General features: G+C 38.0%; 1 protein-coding gene and 1 long non-coding RNA gene across 2 annotated transcripts; one reads left to right on the top strand and one right to left on the bottom strand.

The window, feature by feature from the left end:
* The first annotated feature begins 47 nt into the window (after positions 1-47).
* LY96 (lymphocyte antigen 96) lies at positions 48-13,577 on the top strand. Its single transcript, XM_014883539.2, has 5 exons — positions 48-9,066; positions 10,006-10,095; positions 10,986-11,114; positions 11,954-12,006; positions 12,991-13,577. Exons 1-5 carry the CDS (start codon positions 8,973-8,975, stop codon positions 13,090-13,092), a joined length of 468 nt encoding a protein of 155 aa, XP_014739025.2. The 5' UTR covers positions 48-8,972; the 3' UTR covers positions 13,093-13,577.
* Positions 13,578-18,831: 5,254 nt separating this feature from the next.
* LOC148225499 (uncharacterized) lies at positions 18,832-26,321 on the bottom strand. Its single transcript, XR_015807731.1, has 3 exons — positions 23,703-26,321; positions 21,561-21,802; positions 18,832-19,185 (listed from the first exon to the last, which is right to left on the bottom strand). It is a non-coding gene; the product is annotated as an uncharacterized LOC148225499 (long non-coding RNA).
* Positions 26,322-27,958: the final 1,637 nt, after the last annotated feature.

Here is a 27,958-nt window from a genome sequence, read left to right on the forward strand (position 1 = left end):
GGCATAAGATTTGCTCTGTGAGCATCCCACTGACGAGTGGTGCTATGTTTGAATCTACAAAGAAAATTCTAGCAGCTAGTGGCTAAAATGCATTCTGTCAGCACTTACCTAAGGTGGGGAAGCCATTGCACCTTTAAAGAACACACCTCTTGATTTTCAGCACTGTGAAGAAAGCCACCTTTCACTCAGCTAAGAAGGGGATCTGGTGTTTTTGTGGTACTAGACTGGTTCTTCTCCCTTAAGTGTCTAGAGGTTGGATTTAAATTTTTTAGCCCAAGGCACGTAAACTTATTTTCAAAGAATGAAGGGCCTAAATATTTTGAGACATAAAAATTACTGAATTGAAAAACTCACAAAATTAAAGTTAATCCTTTTGTGTTACTAGTGCCCTTTGTCAGAAGAAAATCTGATGGCTTTCTACTAGTCATCCTGATCCTGCAAATAAAAAATGATAGCTAGCTTTCGAGCTGTTTCCTAAGTTGTAGCTAAAAAACTGTATTTAAAAGTCTAAATGTCTTCCAATACTATTATTTCAATTTTCTTTTGTAGGATGACACCACAGATGATATTAAGCCAGGGTTTTGAATTTTGCTTTTCTGACTGCCCTCAATGTACTTGCTTAATAATTAAAAAGCAAATTGTCCCATCCCAATATATTTATGGCAGTTTTTTGTGTTGGCAGAACTATAATTTTAAAAGCCTGATGGAGTCTCATTAAGCCAGTATCATTCCATCGGTAGCGATAATATATAAAGAAATTTTTTGTTAAATTATATTGAACTCGTGAGGTTCAAATTATATAGAACAAGCAATTCTGATCATCTGATTGTACTACTTTTCCTCATTGAAATGATGTTTTACACCTAGTTAAAAGTAATCTTTCCATGTCTTATGCATTCGCTCACTTCTTTTGGTACTTGCATTGAACAATGAAGTTGACTTGATCTTCCAATGATAAATATGGAGAGAACAGGAACTAGAGTTTGCTGGAGAAGGTAAAGGAAAGCCCCCAAAATTATATTTACGTGCTCCATAGGCAATATCAAAATCCTCATCTTCTGACTGCAAAAAGTTTTCTAAATTTGAGATTTGGCCAATTCAGAATTAAGCAGCAAGAGAAAGGTATCTCCATGCCAGTGGCTCAGTTTCTATCTATGGAAGATAAATGTTATCTTTTCTGCTAGTCTTCTGGTTGTGAAAAGCAAATGAAGCTAGTAGGTGACTTTCTGACACACAGATGATTAAAAATAATATTAAAGAATCCAGAATTCTACTAGAAAATTGGTGATGATTCTGGCTGGGGTGCAATCTCAGAAAAATATTTAGTACTTCCAATGTGCAACTTAAAAATAATAGGATAGTACTTTTATATTAGGAAAAGAGAAGACCAGACTTACTGAAGATACTTGATATTCTATCTGCTTCTGCTTTGCTGCTACACTTAGATTGTGTACTTGGAATTGTAGGACCATCTAGGTTGGAAAGGACTTCCAAGATCATCGATTCCAGCCATTAACCCAGCACTGCCAAGTCCACCACTAAACCATGTCCTTAAGTGCCATGTTTATCTTTCAAATACTTTCTGTCATGGTGACTCAACCACTTCCCCAGGGAAGCCTGTGCCAATGCTTGACAGCCCTTTCAGCAAAGAAAGCTTTCCTAACATACGGCCTAAACATCCCCTGGTGCAACTTGGGCAATCCCCTGGTGAGGCTGTTTCCTCTTCTTCTATTGCTTATTACTTGGGAGAAGAGATGGATCCCCACCTTGCTACAACCTGCTTTAAGACTGTAGAGAGTGATAAGGTCACCCCTGAACCTCCTTTTCTCCAGACTGAACAACCCAGTTCCCCAAGCTGTTCCTCATAAGACTTGTGCTCCAGACCCTTCACCAGCTTCACTGCTCTTCGCTGGACACACTCAACACCTCAATGTCCTTTGTGTAGTGAGGACCCCAAAAATGAACACGAGATTTAAGTGTACCTGCACATATGTGACTGTTTAGATCCCTGGAATTGTTGAGAGCAGTTATTCACATTAGAATCAAAATAAAGGAAGGGAATTGTAATCCAAAAAGACTTCAAGATGTGTTTCTTCTTTGCCCTGGGTTCTGAGCAGTCTGTCTTTATTAAGATATTTTGTAGTGCATTGTCTGCATTTCCAGGTGGGAAGATCTGAAATGCTTGGTGTCCTTCTATGGTAGAAAATGTGCAAAAATCAGAACAGGCCCTCTTGTTGCTAACAAATCCTGCAAGAGAATCAACTGTGGTGTGACTATTCCAATAAACAAATTACTACCAGGTAATTCCCAAAGTCTGTTAGCTCCATGTCTGTTTAACAGCCCTATTAATTATGTGAACTACTATTTTCTTCTAGCATGTTTTTCTTCAGTTTCATACACTTGGTGAAAACCAGTACTAAGTGCAGAAGTATTACTGCCTGCTAACATTTTCATCCCTGGAAGTTGTTGATTTTTTTTTTTTTTTGGATGAAGGTAATTTGTACACAATATGGAAGAAACTACTTATGAGATCTAGAGAATGTGCTTGAAATAATGATGTAGGAGCCCAGTTTTCTGAAATAAGTGATTTACAAACTGTCTTATTTGTAAGGCAATGCTTACAGTGAGGACTGACAGCTCCAGCAGCCCTTTCAGGACCAACCAATAACTTGTCCATAGCAGCTGGACACATCTTACCCTGGTCCCAGTTTTGCACAATCTGATATGAAGAGCAGGGATGTATCAATGTGTATCAGCAATAGCATGGCCAGCAGGACCAGAGCAGTGATTGCCCCCCTTTAGTTGGCACTGGTGAGGCCACACCTCAGGTACTGTGTTCAGTTCTGGGCCCCTTAATTCAGGGAGGACATTGAGGTGCTGGAGCATATCCAAAGAAGGGCAATGAAGATGGTGAAGGGTCTAGAGGGTAAGTCCTGTGAGAAGCAGCTGAGGGATTGTTTAGGCTGGAGAAAAGGAGGCTCGGGGGGGACCTTATCTGAGAGGAGGCTGTAGCCAGATGGGGGTCACTGATCTCCCAGGCAGCCAGCGACAGGATGAGAGGAAATGGACTCAAGATGTGCCAGGGGAGGTTGAGGTTGGACATCAGAGGGAATTTCTTCATAGAAAGGTGATAAGACATTGAAACAGGCTGCCCAGAGAGGTGGTGGAGCCACTGTCCCTGGAGGTGTTCAATGAAGACTGGACGTGGCACTCAGTGCTCTGGTCTAGTTGACACAGTGGTGTTTGGTCATAGGTTGGACTCAGTGATTTCAGAGGTCTTTTCCAACCTAGTTAATTTTGTGATTATGAAATTACTGAAGCCTCCTTCCTAGACACATTCTTCCTACCCCCTTCTAGCCTTAAAAGATTCCACAAAAGATCATAGATAACTGTTCTGTTTCTTTTTTCTTTTGCCTTTGAAGAACAGTCAGGATATGTGCAAATTTTTCTTCTGGTTTGACTGCATGCTATTTTCTTGCTGGTGACCTTCTCCCTTTCTCAAGTTTTTGGCTTTGTCCACATTATCATTTATTAGTCCCTATCTGTTCTTAATTACGAAGTATAAAGGTCCTTGTCATTCTTTAAAGTTATTTTTTAGATTAAATTATCCCACAATCCTCATCCTTTCCTTGCAAATGCAAAAAATTTTGATGAGAAAATTATCCCTTTTTGAAACTTCAAAGAGAAATCTTCAAAGCTCTGAGGTACTTCACACTCTTAGCCACACTCTGTAGAATTAAAAGGTAACTAAGTTGACTGGAGCTTGCTTTATTACAATCCAAAGTCATCACATTGGCAAAGATGAAGAAAATCTGTAAATTTTTGCATGGTGCCATGAGGGCTTAATTTAGGTGATGGAAACTTCATGAAAATATCTTTACGCTGTAAAAATTCAGAGCAGACGTGAATTATTATAACTGCTCAGTATAACTTAATAGGTGGAAACTTGGTAAACTGCTGTAATTTGGTTGCTCTGGAGTTCTGTGGCCATACCACAAATTTCTTCATGCCTCATACCATGGATTTCTTCATCCCCCCGTGTACAGCATAGCCTGCTGCAGCCTGCATGAGAAATGGGACAAGTGTGCTTAGCTATGAGTTGGATCCACTATAATAAGATTATCCCAGAGCTACACAGACCTCAGCAAGCAGCTATTTTAAGCAGGGAATAACAGAGAACAAGAGCAAACTGCCACCAAACACGTCCAGCTGTCTCCCTTTCTAGGATTCCAGGGCAGATATTGTTGCTGTGATGTACTTACTGTGAGCCTCAGGTAGGACACATCCCTTTCTTATCCCTTCGTCTCTGCCTTCTCTGCTTTTTCACAATTTTAATAATTTAATGAATACTTCAGACTACAACTGTAAGTTTTAGTTCTAAACTTGGCTTGCAGAGAATAAACCGTAAGGCTACTGGCAAAAGGCAGGGAGTTATTTCCAACATAATTGTTTGCACAGGAAAACCATACCACCTGGTATGTATTTGCTACATTTTAATAGTCTCCAGTGGTTTAATGTGATATATTAAAATCAAACCACTAAGCCAAAGTTCATACAGCATTTAACAAAACATATTCAGAGTAATGCACAGCACTTTTTCTGTATTTCAAAAACCCTTTGGTTTCTTTCTCAAATGCTACCAACTCACCACTGGATATGTGCCAGTACACTGCTCTTGGTTGGATTCCCATACCACTCTCAAGCCCTTTGTTGCCTGTAGAGGCAATGAGTCCTCTACCTCTCTATTGTATCCCTGGGCATGACTTTCTATTTCCACTATAAACATTGTCAAAGATAGGGTGAGGGGATTTGGGAAGAGTCAACAGTTTTCTATTCTTCATGCTGATAGTTGAGTGTGGTTTTATTTTGTGAAGGCAGTCTTATGCCTTATATAGAGACCCTTTATGCCATAGTGCCTTCAGCATCAACCCTAAACCCAGAATCAGAAGAAATAAATGTCTGCTTCCAGGTACAAAACCATCTACTTCAAAAACTCACAAATGGCCCTGCAAGGAAAATTATTATTGCCTCTTTCTTTGTTTGATAAATGTGGTTAATGTCTTAAAAAGAGTTTTCCATTAAAGTGAAATTTTGTTACATAGTTAGGACATAATCTTTAATTTTGACTAACACTTTGAAAAGGAGTACCTGCTATACTGGTGTACTGTTATTTATTTTTCTGTGATGGGATATTATGATCGTTTATATTACAAATCGTTCCTGAGGGAGATTTTAGTGACTTATAAGTGCTTATCTGGTCAACGTACTCTTCTGCAGCCAACAACCCAAATACAAAGTGATTATTTTGAAAATCAATCACAAGTAGGTTTAAGCACTTTTTGGATGCATTGAGAGAGAAGATAAAAACATCATTAATTATTTTAAGGACTTTAACCACAAATCAGTGAGGAAACTTGGAATAAACGTCTATTCTCAGCATCTCAGATGTAAAGAAATTAGAAGTCATAGGTATGAAGTGCTAAATTCTTTAGACTTGAATTTATGTACTGTTAATTGGATATGAGAGCTGGTTCCTACTGAGTATACTTGCAAAGGATTTTGAAATAAATGAAGTATTTCGCTTACAAAACCTCAGTGAAGGAACATTATTGTGTAGCTCCTTCTACGTCTCTTTCCTTTTCACCTTCCTCCCAGATTAGAATACATAAGAAAAAGGTTATAGTAAAGAAAGAGGATTTAGTAAAATTAAAGTACCTACAACATGAAGTTTTCTGCAGTGATCCTCATAGTGACTTGAAAGGAACTGAACAGACTCTTCACACCACCAGTGCACTAGTTTGGGACTTTAGTGATCATCACAAGAGGTCACTTCTATGAATAGCATCACTGTTGGCATGAAAAGCCACAAGCATCTAAAATGGAATTTACTGAAAATATTTTAAAATCATTTAGGTTATTTTGAGTTAATGACAATTTGACCAAGCACAGCAGTCAAGGTTGTAGGCTTTATAATCCTGCTCATAAAGCTTACTTTAGCTGCGATATCAGTAGTACTTCCTGTTTTACCATTTAGCCAGTCAGATCTTTTTAAATTGAGCTTTCTTATGCTGACTTTTTAAAGCATTGGAATAGTCTTGACTTGTGCAGTAAAAGTGCAATAAGGAAGGAGCAGGAGGTTTCTGCATGTGTCTGTCTGTCCGAGCCACCAGGGGGGACTCATTCCTCATCTATAACTTTTCTTCAGCGAGTATCTGAAAAAAAACCACTTATGCTTTAACCAGGTCTAGAAAGTCAATTCAGCAAAGAGTTTATCTTCGTTTATATTAAGAGAGCTTTATGTAAAATCTTGTCAATCTGCAGTGCTCTTTCCACTCTGCCCACGGGTGCATCAGCCCCCAACGCACTGGGCAGCAGCCCCAGACCCAGTCTGGCCACGAGGGACGTGCCTTCAGCTGGGAGATCTTGTGGTCAGTGCCACCTTCTGCCCCTTCAGACTGACCTGGGACTTGTGCTAAACCTATTGGACTGAAAGAAGACTCAGCACAGAGCCTGGCTTGGCCTCTCACCGATTAAACTCCTTCGCATCACTGGTCATGGCTTTGTGGTTGAAAGGAATATTTTTTTTGCATGCAAAAGGTAGCTCTTCTTTAGTAGCTGCTTCATTGCTCCCTTGTGCCTGTCCCTCTACTCCATTTCTTTTTTCCAACTATTATAACATTCTTAATTTATTTCAATTTCACTGCATGTCTTACTAATTTTAAGCAAAATTTGCTGATCTTGAAACAGAACTGTGTTATTGCTACGATCACAAACAGCTTATATGTTTTGTAGCATCTCGTTAAACAACAGTAAAAATCTCTGTGTGATGTATGTACTCTGGAGAGCTGCCAGGAAAGTTAATAATTTTGAATTCCCATTTAAAAGCCAAATACTGAAAAATTCTTAAAATTTTGAACTCCATGAGGCCAGTGGGAACCTTCTTGTGGTCTATAGAAAGATTTGGAAATACTGAAGAGAATTCTCTAGCTGCAATAAGTTCTTGAATTTTTATCTTATTTTTCGAATTATTACATGTAATACAGGTACTTTCAGGCACCTTTAATTCAATTTTCGCCTTCCTTAATTAACCTGGGAACTATCCCCATCTCTGGGCGCAATCAGTTATGGTTTGGGTGCACATTGTTAATCCTAAATTATCTTTTGTTTTACATGTTCTGACTTCTGAAAACAATTTCTTAATCTTTTGCTACTTTACCTTTATAATACGTAAAATATTACCCTGCTATGCACTGAATTTGTGAAAATAAAAAATTTAAGCATTGTGAGGGGGAATGGAGAGAGTCAGAACAATTGATTAAGTTATATTTGTTGTAATTTTTATTGAGTTTCCTGCTTACCAGGAAATAAATACCTGCTATTTTATGTATTCCTTCTTTTTCTTAAAAATAAGTACGGTTTCTGATCTAAGAGAAGTAAGCAGACATATACACAAACCAAGAAGATAACTTGTGAGAAAATTATTTGCTTAATTTCTGTAAGTCATTCTTCCATTAAATTCAGTAGATTTCCATATTTTATTATAGTGAGGAAAAAAATTTGGTTGTGTTTCCTCTCTGTTTGAGGGGATTGTGTTCTCTTGGATGAGTTTTTGGGCTTAATTTGATCTGTTCCTGTAGCTGGGACTAGCTGGGACTAGGTGGTTAGTACTACTGGGTTTGTGCAGTAAGAGCTGATCCTGTTTAGTCCACAGGACTGATATAGCCAACACAGGCAAATATGTTATTCTTTGTGTAATTCACTAACAGACAGAAAGAATGGCATGTATCTAATACCAAAAGTGCTTTAGGAGATCTTTGTTTTGGTGTTTCAAACTTGAGTATCAAGATACGTGACCTGAAGTGTTTTCAGTGTCACAGGATAAAATCAGGTTGTAAGGTACCTTCAGTTGTGACAGAGATTCTGTGTTCTTACAGAAACATGTCAGTCAAAAGAGGACAGCCTTTGCCAGTAATGTCTGGTGTCCCCCTGGCTCCAGGGCTGTGCATGGCTCTGTGCTCCAGGCAAACCATGCAGTGCTGCTTCTCCAGCAGAGACTGTGGGGAAGAGCCTGGGAGAAGGTGGCAGAGAGACTCTGGAGGTCTGATATGGGAATTATCAGGTGTAATTTTATTGATTTTTGACTTTGTTCCCACTAGGAAGTGTAACTGTGATAGACACAGCTTTGGAGATGGTGTCTGGCATCATACAGGACATGAGTGATTCTACTCAATAATATCAGATGGTTGCATTCAGCTCCATTTGAAATACATCATCTAATTACATTCCTCCATATTTCTGGTGTGTTCTTAAAGCATAGTGAGCTTTGTAAGAAATTTATCATGAAAACCAGTGAGAGGTGCTGACTACCATAAAAATAAAAGAATGGACTAGGTTTTCATCAGTTGTGGATTTTTCTCTTCTCCTCTTTCTTCTCTTCTCTTCTCTTCTCTTCTCTTCTCTTCTCTTCTCTTCTCTTCTCTTCTCTTCTCTTCTCTTCTCTTCTCTTCTCTTCTCTTCTCTTCTCTTCTCTTCTCTCCTCTTCTCTTCTCTTCTCTCATTCTCTTTCTCTTTCTCTTCTTTGATATGTACAGGAAACTCTGTTTGAAATTATGCCTTTAAAAATCTTACACCTGATGAGTCAACTAAACTTGCTCTTTATGTGCTTCTGGTAGTCATAATGTCATTTCACTTCCCCATTTCACACAGTTTTCTCTTTCATTTTTCACTCTTGGTTTGAGCTGCATTGTCTGGGGAAAATGTAACAACAAAAGCAGGAATTCTTTTTCATAACAAAATTTAGTGTGATGATGACTGACAGTGCTGCAGTAGGATTAACAAAGATTGCAGAGAATTTGATAAATAACAGAACTTTCCCTGAAGACATGTGACTGACAGTGACTGTGCTGAATTTTCTTCCTCTTTCTCCCAAACGACGTTTTATACCGTCGAATACTGAGCAAAAAAAAGTAACTATGTTTGGACTCTTTTTTTTCATTTTATTCACCCCTGGAGTCAGTGAATTCATTTGTACCTCATCAGATCTTGATATGTCATATACCTTTTGTGGTAAGTAAAAAATAGGTAATCCTTTTGCTAAATTTGCAGGATAATTACTGTATTCTGAGGGATTGTGAATTTTCTTTCAAATTTGTTTCTTTGAGGAATACAGAAAAATAAAAAGTGTATTTCTGTTATTAATAATCTGTTACTTCATAGACGTAAATCTTAACACAGTGCTAGGAGAGATAGAATTTTATTCTCAAGTAAAGTAGGCATGTTTTCGTTCAGGAAATATTAGAAGATAATGGATTTCAACTTGTTTCACAAATACTCTGTTGAGGAAATTATGCTTATTGAGTTAACAAGTATGTTATAATGAAAAGCTTGAAGCATTTGGAAAAAAACAGAGAATGTGATATTTTGTCAGGCTGGGGTACCAATAAGCCTCTGAGACAGCACAGTGTGTCACTTCTTGCCGTGTCTGTGTCATGGGCTGATATTTTGTGTATTTTAAAAATGCACGGTGGGTCACTCAGAGCAAATCTACTCAGAGGTTCATTTACATTATCCTGGAAAATATGCTGGTGCATTAAAAACATTTTTAGCTGTTGTCAGCATGATTAGCATAAGTAGGGATATTTTCAGCAGAAGACCATGCTGGTTTAGTGCTAATAAAAAGTTTGTATATCTTCAAAAGAGAAATAAAGGTACTTTTGTCTGTTTTTTGTGTGTGCAAAATATCATCAACCAAAAATTGACTTCCCTTTTTATTTAAAGAAATATGATACTGGTTTTGCCCTCTAAATGCAAAAATAATTTATAATATAATTTAAAATACATATTTAATATTTACCACATGTATTGAATGATTTTATAGCATGTACCTTATATTCAATACATTTAAAAATACGTATGTGGTTTTTGTGTGTTTAACTATATTTTTACTATTTTTATGGAGAAGCCTATTCACACTATCAATGTGAAATGCCTTTTTATTTTTTGTAGATTCTATAGCTCATGCTTTCACGTTTAATCTGACACCTTGCAGCACGATGAACAAATATGACTGGAAGGCTGCTCTTACCTGGATTCCAAGTGAGTCTCTCTTCACTAGACAGTTATATTCTGGAAATGCTGAAAATGAAATACAGTTGAAAAACTGACACTTATTCTAAATGCCAAGTGATTTAGGAAATTAGTTTCTGGGATTAAAAATGGAATGGATAAACTATAGCTATGGACTGAAATGATGATTTGTGAAAATGTGTTTGAGGTTTTACTTGGAGCAGTTACCAGAGCCCTGCACATGGACTGTCACTGTACATGCAAACATGTGACAGTTTAGGTGTGTGTGCATTTTGGTCTTCTGGCCTGGAGAAGATCCAAGTCTTTTAAAGGAGAGAGAGTATCATCAGCCATCCAACTATGGCAGGACTTCTACAAAGAATATGCATATTCCAAAAGCTGTAAATAGTACTGGATTTTGTGTGCAAACCTAACACTGATCTTTAAATCCAGCTTTAAGCCAGCAAGCTCAGCTAATAAAGTGTTTAGGACCTGGCTATATCATAAACTTCACCTTCTGCACTAGGTTTGCTTCCCTAGAAAGACATCTTCATGATGTATTCATGATAGTTTGTTTGCAACACCTGCTCAAAACTAAGGTCTTCATTTGAGCACCTGTTTAGGTTAGCTGTGGAGCTGAGTGTACTCTGTTTTCTTTACTGAAGAAATTAAAGCAGAGTTTGAAATTGTTCTCCCAAATATTTTTTAAGACTAATTTTGTCGTTGTTATTAAAAACGACAATAGCTACTTCTTTTTCTGGAAGTAGCAGTTTTCAAGATATATACCTTTTAAGTTTTGGATGAGTCTTACAAAAATACAGTATTTTGACATAATCTAGTTTTTATCTAAACAGCATGTCTCCATATATGCTTTTCCTCCCCACCAGTTACCATTTTCTTACTTGCAATGTTTTAATTAGGAAATGATATCCACTTTTTGAAGATTGTCTTCAAAGTCTGGTATGATGGGGCCAGATCACTCACCTGGAAAGAACTCCTTTGCAGTGGAGCTGATGATAAATACTCAGTGTGTGGAACACTGAAAGGAGGTTGGTGTGAAAATACATGGTGCAATCAATCCATGCAAACAGATTTTAATCTCCACAATCTAGACCTTGCTTGGCAGGCAGCAGACCTCGGAGCAGGCAGTTCTCCATTGCCAGAACCCCATTTAAGTAGAAAATGCTCAAATTCTATATTTTATCATCCTTGTACTGCAGTTTCCATCTCCATAAATGAGGATTATTAATATAATTCCTCTCGTTAGGACACTTATGGTTAACATCTCTAAAATGACATGGAATTTTCTAGACTGAACAGGAAACTTGAGAGGTGCTGTGGGCACTACTAATATCCAGAACAAAGTTTATTTAGATATGTGTCTGGATGGATTTTCTACACCCAGGTATGATGGTGGGTCTTTTTTTTTAATAGAAAAGAGTCAATCCTTTGGTAGGGGCTAACGAGTTTTAACACGACATAGGCTCAGATTCAGAGAATTCAGACAGGAAGACAGACTGAAGGCCAAAAAGAACTGTAAGGAGGTCAAAATACAGTTTTCCTTTCTTGAAAAATCAGTATCAGCTCTCTTCAGTTACCATTCAAGTGAACTACTATTACAAATTAAATTACTGGAGTTATCATAGTAATATGTGTCTGTAGGAGATGTTGCAGGAGCACTGTGGTTAATTTCTATTTTCTAGTGTGGTTTCAACAAATAGTCAGAGCTCTGAGAGAAGAACCAGGTGAGGGCTTTATCAGTGAAAGAGTAAATGACATTGGCAACTGCTGCTGAGAGATAGGCCATATTGCTTTGAAGTTATTTAGGCAGTCTGATTGATGGCTTTATGGTTAAGTAACTCTTTGTATAATTATCTCTGTTTTTCAGAAACACTTGTATCAGCATTTGACATTAAAGGCTCAAGAATAAATTTTCCAAAGGTACTTTTCAACATTTTGTATAAAGAAATAATAATAATAGGGAAATCACATACTTACAGGTATATTTTTTCTGAAGAGAGATGTTCCCCCAGACTGTAGAAAACAGAAGAGGAAACGTCAGAAAACTTTCTTATAATAGAAGTGATGACACTAAAATGGTAGCATCTCTGAAATGCAAGATGTTCTAAGGTTATTATTCCTCTATCATTTCTCCTTTATTTTATAAAAGAAAAAAACAAAGTAATCAGTTAACGTCACTTTAATTATTCCATTTTGTTTGGTAAATTATTTTCTTTCCTTTTACCTGTTTGAGTAAATCAATTCATATTCTTTCTGCCCATTTCATTCTTTATTTTGCATTCTCTTCACACACTGCTCTCTTACTCCATGAAACCGTTTTCAAAGATTTGAAGAGGGATTACAAAATCCAAAAAGTAAAAGCAGTGCTCCATTGTTAAACCAGGGGCAGCACCAGTCCTCAGGTTAAGACATTCTCATCCAACAACTGCCTCATCAGTTGTCTGAGCTTTTCCAAGACTCTTATCATCCCTATTAATCCCTAAAAATGTCACTAAGGAGCTCCTACTGGTCCAAAATCTCCACCATCCCCCTTAGTTCATGGGCTTCCAACAGTGTTGGACTCCAGCCAGTCCAACACCACTTGTAGCCCCAGAGCTAGTAATGGACAGGAACATCTCTGCCATGAGCTGCTAGATGAAGAACTTACAGTAGACCTGAAACCCTTTGAGACTCTGCTAGACCAGGAAATGCTGTTCCTGAGTACTCCAGCCATGAGAAGAAAGTTGAACACTGTTTTATTTTTATGCACTTGTATACCTGGCTATACCCATGAGAACAGTCCCTGATGGGAATCTGTCTTTTTCTAACAGAAATCACCAGAACCACTCCAAGAAGCCACTTAAACAAGAGCAGGCGGTATTGTGTGCACTAATTGTCTTTTTTTTTTTTTTTTGCTTGTTTTAGGGCAATTACAGTATTATTGTACAAGGATTCTCTGATGATTCTGAGAATAATATGCTCATATGCTTGAATATCACCATGATAGTAAAACAAGATGCTTACTGAGCACAACAAACTTCTCAAATAATTCCAGAACATGGAGGTCACTTCTGTGAGCAACTTGAATCCAAGCTATGAAGTAATATGCACACCGAATTTCCTGAGGCAGAATACATCATGTGCTGTCTGGGAAGCTGTATGATATATAGTCTTACTCATTTGTAGCATAGCCCTAATCAGTTGCTCAGCCAATGTGCTCAAAATCTCTGGGAATCCTGAGATTCTGATTAATTCACAGAATTACCCTGACTGGATGTCAGGCTGGTCCTGCATTTTGGTGCTGTGCCTTGAGTTACAATAAAGTTGACTCCTTCAGGCTGAGCTAAAGTAATCAAGAAGTTTTGAAGTTTTGAAGTGCAAAAATCAGAAGTTCAGTATTCAATTTAAAATGACACAGCAACTGAATTTGGGAACCCTGCTGTGAGGTGGGGGGGTGTTTGGTTTGTTTGTTTTTTTTTTCTTGTAACAATAAAACTTGTTTGTACAATCAATTTAAGAGGTGCTTTTTATTCTCTTGTTATTTTCTGATGTTTCTTTAGATGTTTTATATTGTTCTTCTCTGTTTACACCAAGCTGAAACAGAGGAGTAATAATTTGTTATGTGGCAGTAGCTGATGTGGATAAAATCCAGAGTGGAACACGTTTCCAGTTACACTGATACAGTACAGTTGAATTTAGCCATCTAGAGCTGCAACTGCAATCCCTTAGAATGTTTTTAGCTCTTGCTCAGAGTCTGAGGGGCAGAGGCTACACAAGCTGTGTCCTTCAGAAGCAGGAGGATGGTGTCACCCAACAGGTTGATCTATTCCTCAGTTATTCCTCTAAAGCATTTCTAAAGTTTTCCTGTAGCTTTTTCACCTTGAGCCGCCCACACTGAGTACCCACCTGCCTCTGTTGCTCCTCTGCACCCAAGACCTTCAGTAAGACTTTGGTGGAATATGAGATTTGGTCCTTAGGAAAAGCACTGTCCTGTTTACATCCTCAGGCCCCAGACAGCAGGGCTGGTGAACTTAGTGAGATCAAAGACTTTTTCCCAACTAACAGGCCACTCTTGAAGCTGCACTTTCTACTGGCTATTAATTTGTGCTGTGTCTAGCAGATTGCTTTCAAATGCCTGGAAAAAATTAAAAGCTAGAACAAAGCAATCCTCTTTCAGACTGCTAAATACCAAACATGCAAATTAGGAGAAGTGAAGCTTTACACATAAAGAAAGATGTTTTTCAAACTTGGTATCAGAAAACTCAAGTAAAAACCCCACACTCAAGTTTGTGGATACCCCATTTAAAACGTGGGTTTAATCATATGTAGTTTGGCTAAATAGAGCAAAGTCTTTGAGAGTCAATAAAAAACAGAAGTAGAACTGCATAATGACTGGAGGTAGGAAGCCATGATTACATCTAAGTGATGGTGGCAAAGCATCTGTGCTTTCATTCAGTCCACAGACCATTCCAGGAGTAGTCCAAGATGTTGTAGATGGAGTATGGATGGAGTATCACAGCATGTTCTGCTTATGTTTGAGCTGATTTACTACAGTTCAATTTATCGAGTTTATGCAGTTTAATTTATTTTTTACAGATCAATTTATTCCTAACCTGAAATATCAATCAAAAAGCAACCTGAGAACATGATAAGCAATACTTACCTTTCTTCTTCTGAGAAGTTTTGCTTATTTCAAATAGTGTCTGTTTCAAATTATTGACCTAAGGAACAGTCTTACCTTATGATGTCCCTGTGTACACATTTCATGGCATCCAGCAACCACAAGTCTCAAAACTATCTTCAGTGACAAGGTGTCCTGAGATTTTTTTTAGCCAGAATTATTTGGGTGTTAGAATAAATATTTTGTTTATTAAGCATCAAGTAACATAAGTAGGAGAGATTAATACTTCTGGAGACCAAAGACATCCATGTGCTCTATTTTACATAAGCATGTTTTAATACTTCATGGAAGTTACAGAAAATTTACAGTACATGTAAAGTTATAAAGATAATTTCTGTCTCTGAATGGAGACATTTACAGATAAACATATGCACTCAGTATCTTGCCTTGCAGATTATTATAATATAGATCTTCAGCTGAAGGCTTATAATTGTACATACCAGCAGATAGGACTGCAAGGCAGATTGCAGGAGCCACTTTACAGAGCAAAGACTCTTCAAAGGCCTCAAGCTTTCTCCTATGGCTGGAAGTTTCCACTTATTCAGGTGCTGGTGACTGCCACACCATGTTCTCCCCTGGACAAGAGGATACAGATTTTGTAAAGTGCAAAACATGCAAACTGCTTACCCTGAAATTGCTGTAATGCTGTAGGGTGAGGGGCTGAGCTGAAGGCAGAGCTTTGTTCTTCATGTCTGGCTCCTGGGACAGAGCTCTTAAAAAGCTTTCCTTCCTTCCTTCTGCTGTTGTCCAGAGCTGACAACAGTTATCACTTATTTCCTTTCCAAACTTCCCTGAGCCCATACTCAGGGCTCCATGGCAAAGAGGAATATACTTAGGATGAAGTGAGCTAGCTGGGCTCTAGTTATTGGAGTTATTGGTTCAGTAAACTTTGATCCATTTTTTGGTTCTTCATTTTCTGCCTTTGTCTAGAGTTGGAATGGGGTCAATATTGTGAAATAAAGCATCAGCTAAGAATTTCTTTCTTAAAATATTCTGTGAGAGCTACATGCCCTGAGATCCTTGTATTTTGTGAGGAGTTCCTGTGAACTGTGCAAAGCCTCCTCCCTTGCAAACAGAAGTAAATCAAGGAAGGTTTTGTGTTTGGCATATTTATGTGAAATTAATATCTAAAGCCTTCACAAATTCTTTTTCTCTCCCTCATTACTGTTGTTTTTAAGAGGCTGTCAGGATTTTCTGCAGATGGGAAAATAGCTTTTCTTCACCCCCTCACCCTCTGCTGCCAAATATGTAATTATGAGAAGAAGCAGTTCCTGTACAATGTGGTTTCCAATAAGAGTGCACACTTTTCGAGCTGTGTTATTACGGTTTTATTTTATAAAACCCACAAAATATTCATGATTTCATGTGAGTGAAGCCTGCTGACCACAATAACAAGTACATTTGCTGGCTGAAATGATAACATCATCTGAGATAGATGCACAAAGATAATTCCATGTAATTCAGGTATTACAGTAGCATCTCTTGTGTCCAGGGAAGCAATTCCCTTGGTCACCACTTAGCTTGAATGGAACAAAGCACACACACTCAAATGGAACAAATAAACTACATAGTCCCTGCAGCAAGGAGGAGTTGGATTTAATGATGCAGGAGATGTGTCCTGATCTGTCTTACAGGCATCAAAAGAGAACCATAGCAGCATCAATCCCTTCTGCACAACATTTTTTCACGGTGGAAAATGCTAGTAATTGCCTTGGAAGGGTCTGTGTAGCACATTATGCTGAATGACTTCAGCTCCTTGGTTCTGCCCATGAGTCCCTGCCAGCACGAGTGTGCTCAGGGGCAGCAGATGGGAAGAGATAGGAGGAAGGGAGGGAAGGGAGGGGGCTCCTGCCTGCAGAGCTTAGGAGAGAGAGGACAGGAGAAAGGAAATTTGAAAAGTCTTCTTGCTGGCCCTAGAAATTACTGGACATTGGAAATATTGGGTAATAGTCACTGTGCACACATACTTGTCTTGTGGAACCCAGGCATCCTTGTAGATCCCTTGGCTGCAGTAGATCAGTATGTCCATAACCTCTTTTCTTCCAGATATATTTTACTACTGGCAAAAAGAGAAATATATGTATATAAAATACATATATTTTATATATATACATATATATATGCATACATATATCTGGCCAGGTATAACAGCTTCTCAAAGATTCTGTATGGGAAGATAAAAAGCCCACGACTTATTTTTTCCCTTGAGCTTTATCTTAAATAGCTGTTTTAGCTATGAGTATTGTGTTTTTAAATTCAAAGTTCTTGCTAAAATAATTTCTTGCTGACATAACTAAAAGCAAAACTTACATTAGCGAGCCTGGCTGTTTGCTCACAGGAGGGAACAGTCACTCATTTTATCTGTCTGCCCATTTCCCATGCTGCACAAAATCTTTGAGAACTACAGAGTAGATTATATTTTTTTCTTTACTTGTAACTTCTGCCAAATGCACACCTCCACTGAGTGTTTTGTTCTCTGAGAAGTTTGGCATCTACTGAAGAAGTACTTCCATACTGATTACGAAGTTGGTTTAGTTCTTAAATACATTATGTTCAGTCACATTTCATTTAGATTTTTCACTGTATTACCCACAATTTTTGTATTTTTAGCATAGCAGTGCAGTTTAAGCATTTCAGTAATACAAATTTTAAAAAACCCAAAAGAAATGCCATACAAGAAATAAACACAGAAAACTAAATAATAGCTTTAGCCCTCTGAAAGCAATAGAATTGAAATATCAGTCCTTCACTTACAAGATGCCTAAAGGAGGATATAATAAAAAACACAGTGCATATGAGAGTGAACAATTGTTCACTATGACTGAAATAACTTGACCCTGTTTTAGAATGACATGAGTTTATTTCACATCTGAATATCAGCTGAACAGACTGGTAGTTATCTTTTCTAATCATTTGTCACACTGAAGTGGTGTGCTCCATGTCAGTGGATATTGCATGTAGTAGAATTTTCCCAGTATCTTTAAAGCATTAAAGATACTTTCAAGGCACGGATGTAATGTAGAGAGAACAATGAACATCATTAATGAAAGTTTCACAGACGACTGCCAGAAAACAGACTGTCAGCAGGAGTATTCCTTTCTGATTCCCCAAGCTACATTCCAGTGATTCTGATTGCTAATTGAACAATTTCTCTGACCTGTGAGAGTTTTGGTGATTTTAATATTCTAATTAAGGACAAAAGGGGATCCTAAAAAAAAAAGAAATCTAAAGTTGTATGTTATCTAGTACAATCTAAAATATTAAAACAAAGAAACAGTATTGACAGATGGGTAGAAGGGAAAAAAAGTGGTGGTGGGAAATAAATAATTTTGATTACTACAGAATGTTGTGTATTTATTTTGACCAAATAACTTTAAAAAAAGGAGGCTTCAATTCCTTTAAATTCGAGACACTTCAGCAAATAAGAAATATTTTTCTGCTTTTGTTTTTTGACAAATAGGTATTATTCAAGATCGTTGTGCCACAAAATCACTGTGATTTTGCTGATAAGCCAGGACTCAAGCTGTGATGGTTGTACTCATGTTAGTATCTACTCAACAACCTGAGTTGTCCTTTTGGGTACAGGTGCACAGCCCACTTCTAAATGACTTTATATGCCTTTTTCTGGAATTGATGAGCAAAGGGCAACATTACAATTTTGCAAGGAGTACAACAGGAAGGAATTTGTTTGGGGAAGCAGATCAATCCATTTTAACTTTGTAAATTATAATTGTCTTTTAGTACTTCTGATTTCATAAAACGTAAATGCTCCAGAAAACAGAACTAGACAGACTGATACACCCCCTCCATATGCACCTTTAAGAGTATATGGATAGAGTAACAAGATTTAAAATAAAATAAAATAGCTCATTTGGAACAGACCTCAGTGATCACCTCATCCAACTATCTGACCACTTAAGTGTGCATCAAAAGTTAAAGCATATTTTAATGGCATTCTGGACCTGATGTGACAGCTTCTGATATACTCTACTAGAGGTGTTGAGTGTCTCCAAATCTCCTTGAAGCTGGAAGTTGGACATATTCAGCAATATATAATTTTATATAACCCAATCTTAACACAGGCATAATGCAAACTGTTTTATTTAAGTGTACATGAGAAGTCTGTGATAAAATAAAGAAGTAATATTTCCTTCCAGATTGGTATTGGTTCTACAGTAAATATTTTATACAAAAGTTACTTTATTCAAGATGCCAAGCCCGGATGTCTGTGAGCAGAATGGGGAACAACACAGGAGGAAGTGTTTTCTTCTGGCCTTGCTGGAGGGACAGCACTCTGCAGAGTCCAGAGTCAGTGTCACTGCTGTGATGGGAGTGGAAACACAGCTGCTCACTGTTTTACTGGTGTTTCTTTGACAGGTACCATCAACCACTGTGATAGTCCACTTCTTCATCCCAAAATCACAGTGTTCTGGGAGAAACTATGGAATTAAATGATAAATATAATTTCAGTTTTGAAAACACAGAAGTAAATAAGGAAAAGAGTACACATAGTATGAAGTTACCTAAAATATACATTAAAATGCAAAGTGTTTGAAATATTGATCAACAAACACTGCAATATCCATAAGTCAAGCATTAATATTAGGTTTATTTGAAAGAGGTGATGTTTTTCAAACATTCTGTCAAGGATGACTAAGAAACCATAATTCTGTGACAAGTGCTAAAATTCTCCATAAGCTTGAGGTATTTAGCAATTGCAATTATAACAATCTGTTTTTTTAGCACTTGGATTGCAGTGGTGCCTCCTGTGAGTAGCTTGTAATCAGGACTGTTGCTTCCCTGCTGCATACCATATAAATATTTATGAAATTAGTAAAATAATATTTTAAGAGTTCTTTGAAATGTGAATCATAGCCAGATCCAGAGCACCTACTAAGCATCTAACACCAAGAGAGTGACCTGGAATCCCTTAATTCTCTAGAGAAGATTGTTTGACATCTCCAAAGAGCAACCCACAAATCCTACACAATGGGGGACTGGTTCTGTGCCGTGCAAGATAACTTTCTGCAGAGAATGGCAGACTGAAATAATTCTTATTTTCCAATGCAATTTCCACTGTCATTTGTATTTTAAGGAATTGACAGTCTGAAAAGCACCTAGTAGAGCATATGCCATAACCTAAGGATTTCACTGGAGAACTAAGACAGAAACAGAGCCAGATTCCTTACTCTGATGGGTCTTGACCATATGCCTTGTTTGGATGTTTAAACTGATGTCACGTGGGTTTGCCATAAAATTCACCCTTTTGTTGTAGTGGTCTAACATGATACCAAGGGATATCACAATGATCACAGTTCAGGAAAATATAAGACTCTAGGCAAATTAAACTATCTCATTTTTCACCACAATAAAGAATGTGGCTGTGCTATCAAAAAGATCCTAACACAAGAAGTACATTGGTGCAATCTTTAGACCAAATCACTGAGTCTTTCAGTGATATTCTCTATTTTTAGGTTTTATCTGAAGGCTGAGAAACTAAGAAAAAAACAATATATTTCGAGGTACATTGCCCTAGTGTGCACTGTAGTTAGATGGAAATCTTTCTGTCTGGTGTCTCTTGCTGGTCCTGGATGATTTTCCTTGATGCACATAAAAGCAAACTGCACAATGTTGCCTGCATGCTTTATATTAGTTTTGCCCTATTCATTTCTGCTGGGGGGGAAAGAAAGAAGGGAATCTTTGACTGCAAACAGGTAAGATAAATACCTAAATGTTCAGGAAATAAATGGAATATACTCTGTGTAGGCTTTAAATTCTTAATAACACTTCCAAAGTTGTATCAAACCCAGAATAAAAGGAGGAGGTTGGCTGAAAGTTTGCACCTCTCTTTGTAAAGTCAACAACTGCTCTCGGTGCTGGAGAGCTTATCCTTGCTGACAACTGACAGGCTATTTTCTTGCTGAATAAAAATGAGCAATCAAACATGAAAGGAAGCCCTGTGCATGGAATCAAATTCTACACATCCTTAAGCATGACACAAACTTGCTTCAGTCAGTGAAGCCATTTTCAGGAGGAATTTTGCAGCTTGGCCCAGATCAGGTGAGTGCCTACACATAATGTGTCCTTGTCACCATGGTCCCAAATGACTCAAATGACTTGTAGTATGGCAGAAAGCTTTTCACCTGTAGACTGTCAGTTTGAATCTGTCAAGCAACCGAAAGTTCCTGCTTCAAGAGATTTTATGCAAAAACTCCAAGCAATGCTAGAAGAATATTAAGGCTCCTTGTGTAGTTATATACTCATTTCAGACAGGACTGTCATTCATTTTTAACATCCCCTTTTGGCTAAAGCATGAAGATTCCATCTTTAATAACTCAATCACATAGCACCCTTCAAGCAGTGGGTACAGGCATTTTCCCCAAATCTGCAGAAATCTTTGCTTTGATAAACAGAAATCTTTATTCAGCTTCTGAGCACCCCGTAAGCTAACCCCAGTCTAAGGGAAAGAACACAAAAATAAGCACATATTTGAATGACACAGTACATCACAGTCACTGTCATGATTAAAATTTAGTTGTATTGAAAACATCTTTCCTGAAAATTGATTGAGTTAAAACATCAAAGCAGAAAGGAGAAATACTTGTTTTAACTATGTGAAAATGGGTCCCTTATATAATCAGAAATATTGGTGATTACTAGTTGTAGATTAAATAGCTTTTGCCTCTTGGGGTGTTGACTTTCATCAAATGAAATGCAAGAGATCTAAATGCTCATTTAGCCTTTTCACAGGAAAATCTGACTCTGTTCAGCTTAAAACTGAATAAGAATGTCTCCAAAAGGCAAGTTCTGTTACCTTGATTTCTTGAAGAAACTATGCTTTTGAAGGTCTTCTGTTTCCTGCAGATCTCTCCACATACTAACAAACTTCCCCACCTCTCCTTACTGTAACATCTGCTGCACAAAAATCTCCCACAAAACAGAGGGCTCTTGGTTAGGCGAATGACTCAGGTTCACCCCTCTCCAAGCACAGGTTCAGTTTTGCAGATGGTTTTGTTGAAGAATTGTTCACTGGCCGAATCAGCACCTTTCTATGCTCTGTATGAAAATAAAAAATAACTAAATGAAGATGGTATCTCATGTGATGGTCACTCGTGTTGCTACTGTTGCAGCCAGCAGAGTTTTTCTCTGTATGGTTGTAGAGGAAATCATCTGCAATGCCCTGGGTATTCTTGGAGGAAAATATGTGTTGAGAGTCCTGAAAAATCCTGCAAAGGTTTTTTTTGCAAAAAGACAGAGAAAGTCTTTGTAATATTGTAATGTGTTTGGGCTAATGATCCCAATCAGCACTATCAGGTCAAGGCTTCTGGGAGTTGTTGGGCTGGAGGCAAACTCAGATTTAGTCACACAGCACTGAAATTAAGAGAACTATTTTCTGCTTTAAATGAGGTGTTAATTATCCTAGTAATTGGAAGCAGACTAATTAACTCGGAGAGTGATTGGCATCACTCAAGCACAGTTGTAAGAAATGCTGAGGCACTGAGGAAGCACGGAGCAGAAGGCAGCCGAGGATCCCTGGTCCACTGAGGGCTCCTTGTTTCCTATGGCAGTTTTGAGGCTGCAGTGGTGTGTCCTGGCCCCAGGTCAGACACCTGTGTTGCTGTCCCCCTGGCACACCTGGGCTGCTCCTCCCCCATTCTCCCCATGTCCCTGTGTGCACTGAAGGAGAAAGAAGAGAAACCAAGAGGCATCTGGATCCACCTCTGTAATTCAGCATCAGCCTGAAAGGAAGGCTGGGAAATATTATTAACCAGAGAAGTGAGCAGCTTCCGTTGCCTTGGAGCTATTGTTTTTCTCTCTAGCAGGGCTGCTTGGAATATTAAAGAAACTAATGGGGATCCAAATTAAAAACTGTGATTAATGTTGTGTACCAGCCTAGTGTGCTTACATTGCGAGAAAGCAAGGGATAATAGAAAATAGTTCAAAGCCCGTCTTGCAAAAGTGAACAAGTTCATTAAGTTGCATGGTGGCTGCTGCCACAAAGATATTTTATAGTGCAAAGATATTTTATAATTGGCATTTGGCAGAAAGCTACTGTTCTGGTGAAAACAGAAAACATATCTTCTATGTCTTCTGCACTTTTTAATTTTTTTCAGTCGTGTTGTGGGTTTTTTTTCTGGTGGTGTTGTTGAAGTCCAGAATACTACCTGAGTATATCCTGCAAGGACATGTTCATGAATATTATTTTTAGATGCAGCTTTGCTCTTCTTTTTATGGGCATGGTTTTAATTTAAAATATTTTTTCTTGCTTCTGTTATTATCTTCAGTTACCACCCCCATATCAACCCCATTCTCTTCTGCATTCTTTCAGTTTTGTTTTCAAGACAAGTTCCAGCTATTCTGGATAAATTAAAAAATAAATATATTTTTTAAAATTTATTTGACTACTAAATTTACTAAACTAAATTTATTCTTCATACAACCTTTCTATATGATGCACACGGCCACAAAATGATAGTCTTCTTTTTTTATAATCAGCAGATGCTAAAAATGTTTATTCACAATAAAATACAGAAACAAAGGTAATAGCTGATTAAATAAATAATGATTGTGTGTGTATGAGTATATCCATCTGTATATAAAAGCTTTAGCAGCAGACACAGCAAAGGGTCTGGAGCTGCTTTTAGCACTGGCTAATGCAGTCCAAGTTCCTGCTTAGCCTGATGCAGATGCTCCCTTCATTCTCCCCATTTGGGTCAGGGCTGCAAATACTGTTACAGCATGGATATGTTGAGTTTATTGACATGGAAGCCATTTCTGTGCTAAAGATCCTCCTTAGATCTTTCCATGTCCTTTCTGTACAGATACAGATCTCATCCACAAAGATAAATGGTCATCTGAATCTTTTTTGAACATAAAAAGCAGACACCAAGCCCTCCCACAAATTAACAAAAAATAAAAATCCTACAAACCAAATGACCAACAAAACACTACTGACCTGTGGAAAATATATCCAAGTTGTTTCTCCTTGCAAGTTGTACCTTGTGTTAAGAGGTGTTAAACAACCACAGCTTAGAGCATTACAACATTCAGAGTGCTGAAAAATCCAGTGATAATATGAGACAGTTAATTTAAACTTACATGCTACATGTTCTCAGAATTGTCTCCTGTTTCTGGTTTGATCAGTGATTGCTTGTTCAAAACTGAAGAAAGCACACTTTTTGTATTGTTTTACAACTATTGGACAAATTGCACATGGTGAACATTGATACAAACACATTGATTTTATTCAGAGCCAGAAAGTTTTTGCAATGGTTATGCTAGGACCATGTGACAAAATACAGTTTGTAGAGGTTTCTGTAAGTATTGAAAATTAATCCAAACTTACGTTTCTGGAGAAATTTTTCCAATAGCAGTTGCATGGCATTAAAACCTTTCATTTCATAGCTTTGAAATGTGACACTCACCTGCTTGCTTAATAGGCTAAGTAATTGCTAATGAGCAGGTATGGGACCTCAGGGCTATTCCTATTACAGCTGTAGAGTGTTCATTATGCTTCATGCAATGAGAAGGAACAGTTTTGATATTTTCACTGAAATTCCAAGAACAGCTAGATTTTCATTCAAAGAATCTGAAAAAAGAAAATCCATAAAACTCGAACAGCAATTTTCTAAAGGTAATGAACTTCTGCTGCTGCTGCTGTCAGTCATGACTGTGAGTGGTCCTTCAGATTTGCAGATAAAGGCAACCTGCACTACTGGGGGAGCAGGGCTGCCAAGTATGAGCCTGCTTTAGTGGGTGGCAGGAGAACAGAAGCATGATGCTCTTGCTGGAGCTGAAGTGTCCATTAATGCAGAATTATGCAGCTGAGTCTCCAACCATGCTGTGCTGAAAGGGGTTTCACTGGGAATCTGGCTATGTACTAGAGAGATGCAGAGTCTGGAGATCCCAATTTCATTGCCCAGGTGCCTGAACTTGGGAGACACCAATCTCAAGGATGGTTGGCAGACTAGAAAGCTGGGAGACCATCCTGGACAGGGCACAGTAACTGAATTCTGCCCCTGAATAGTTAGATAAAAGGATGTGTGGTTGAGTCTCCTCAGAAGAGCAGACTATCAGGTAACCAAACAGGACTGGATGTTTATTTAAACATAGAGACTTCAGCAGCTTGTAGTCTTCCCAGACTTCTGTCTGCGTGTCTTCTCTAAAGGAATCCCTGAGCAGCTTTATTTAACTGAGTTTTTACTGCTCCACGGGTCAGTGTTAATACTGAATGCAATATTTAGTCTAACTTATGTGCCAAGAAATAAAGAATTCTATGTTTATGGGTACTATGCACGTGTCTTTAAATTTGTAGACTGTTCAGCAAAGAGGAAATCCATAGTCTACAAAATGTGAAGTATACAAAATATACAGTACAGTGGTCTTAGTGACAAAGATTTAAGTGTTTAATGATGGAGGTATTGATACCAGCAAAATAAAATGATGGTTTATTAGACTTACCAGGTTAGCACTTCATTTACAGAACACTGTAATATCTATTTAATAGAAGACAGTGATGACACTCCTGATTTTATATCTTGCTGAAATGTTTTGCCTTTTTCCGGCTACTTCATGAAGTGTGAATTTTAGTCTAACCTGAAGAATGAAGCACTGCACAATAATATTCTGTCATCACTTTTGCATAAAACCGTTTGTTTAGGTTTATAAACAGATGAGAGAAGGTTTTTCACTTTAGTTGGGTATTTGATGACTAAGGAAAGCTTAAGAAAGAAAGGACAATCTACTGAAATTTACAGCCTGAGGGTGAACTCAAATCCAGATTTCCCTGCCCAGCCATTACCTGCTAGAATAGTTTTGCAGCTCACTCAGGAGACACCAAGCTACCTCCTCTATAGGAAATATCATTGGTATTCTAAGGACTTCATTTGTCATAGAGTAGTAGAGAGAGTGGTCACTCATAGATTTTGTAATAGAATAAAGGACTGTATTGTCCATATTCAAGCAGATCTTAGGGAAGGAAAAGTTCTCTGGGCTACTCAGAAAGACTTATACTCTGTCAAACTCCTGGCATGTGCCTCTGAAGGGTGGAAATTCCCTGTGATTGGGGGTGAAATAGTGAACAATTTTGATAATGCTTACCCTAAACCAACCACATCCAGGGTTGGTTTAACCCTGTGTCAGAATTAAATGAATTCCTTGCTATGCAGCTGTGTGTGCTAACCCTGGCTGGACACCAGCTGCCCACCAAAGGCACTCTGTCACTACCATCCTCAGCTACAGGAAATACAATGGAAAGCTCATGGGCTGAGAAAAGGACAGGAAGACAACCACGGACGAAATAGACAACTTGGGCTAAATAAATTTAATTTACTGGCAATCAAGTTGGAGTTGGATAATGAGAAGTAAAAATTTAATCTTAAAACACCTCATGTCATTAAAGGCCCATAGACAGCTTAACAGAAACCATCTTGCAAACTTCACACCAGTGCTGGTGTCAGACTGGTCTACATGGACCCCATCAGTCCCTTAGGCCCAGCACAGGACACAGTGTGCTCTCAAACTGATGAGCTGAAAACTTTAATCACCAAATATGAAATGGCTATCATTTGTCCAAAACAGGTGACCATTGCTATCAAACATGATACTGGCTGCATTGTCAGAATTTCAACAGAAATAGAACAAACTTCTGAACATCATTGGTATGGTGTTTTAATGAGATATGCACCATCTGCAAATTGCATATTGCATCTTATATTACAGCCTATGATCTTTGTACTATTGTGCTTTATTTTATTATTTATTATTTACCAGTTTTGCTGGTAATATGTTTTTATATCTATGTTTATCACATATCTCCCTGTATTGGAAAAATGAATCACCAGTTGTTACCTGATTTGGGCTTAAGTGAGTGCCCAAATCTTCTCCTGAGCAAGGCAAGAGGATTAACAGTTCCATCCCTCACCTAGGCTCTGGTTTTGGTCTGTGGAAAGGGGACTGTCCAGTCAACTCTGGTTTTGGCCCAACATACAGCTGATACCTCACCCCAACATGTACAGGCACTGAGGCACAGAGAAAGCAACATGTAAATCAGAGAGCTTGTGAGCTGGGGAATTTGTGAATTAATAAATAATGAATTAGAGAATTCATGTTTTCTGAATAAAGAGCATTGAGCACCTTTTAATTTTTTTTTAATTTAATGAGGTCCTGATATAAAGTTTAATTTGTTGAGTATGTCATCGTGTAAACTGAGATATCCAAACAGTACATGACATTTCAGTGTGTGGTAGAAGTAAAAAAACTGGAAGAGGAAAATTGTCCTTTTCTTTCCTTCAGTTTATGAATCTCTCTGATTACTAAGGATTATTCAGTTTAGATGTGAGATCAATACACTGTAAGTTACCTGTAAATCACTGTAAACAATTCTAGTAAACAATTCTATGTATTTTTAAAGGAAGGCAGCTCTGTTCTGGCCTTTGAGGATAAGAAAAATCTTTGCCAAGGCACCTAAGCTAGATAAGAGTTAAAGTTTCTCTCTTTTCTTTGTCTGTCACTATTTCTGTAGGTGTTAGGAGATCCACTTTGAGACATGTCTTGATCCAGAAAGGCTGGGGTGAAGTAAGGTCGTTTGCATTTGTGCTTTGTGAGGGTTTACTTTAAACAAATTATTCAAGTTCAGATGTTTAAACATTTTCTCTTTTTCTTGTTTCAGCTTATGAAAATTATTTCTATCCAGAAAAGAGATGTTAGCGTTTTCTGAGGACTTGTGCTGCTGTAAGATTTGTCAGCCTGTCCTCCTTTGCTTCCCTACCGTTGTCCTTATCTAGGGAATTTTCCTCTGCAAAGGAGACTACAAAGCTTACAGCATGCCATTCATGCTTTACATGCTGTCCTGGGAGTCAGCTGCAGAGTCACCATTTCTGTCTGTTGTCCAGTCAATGAAAATAGATTCCCAGTCCTACGATTACGAATCACAACATGAGTTCTGGCTGCCTCGCCTGACTTTGCTTGCTTTATATGTGCAAAAGGGAAGATGGAAGGGGCTGGGTTCTCAAAGGAAAAGGCTACACCACCAGCTAGTTACTGAGCCAATGTGCTAATGCTAAAGCCACTCGGCAAATTTCAGTGGAAAACTTCCTTTCCTTTCTTAAAAAGATGCTCTACAATTATTTGGTGTTTGATAAGAAAGCAGGCTGTGTGAAAGTGCTCTGGAAAAGCTGCTTCCCAGCGACCTTACGGCCAGTGTTTGCTCAT

Source organism: Sturnus vulgaris, chromosome 1, assembly GCF_052056855.1.
Source record: "Sturnus vulgaris isolate bStuVul1 chromosome 1, bStuVul1.hap1, whole genome shotgun sequence".
Classification (NCBI taxonomy): domain Eukaryota; kingdom Metazoa; phylum Chordata; class Aves; order Passeriformes; family Sturnidae; genus Sturnus; species Sturnus vulgaris.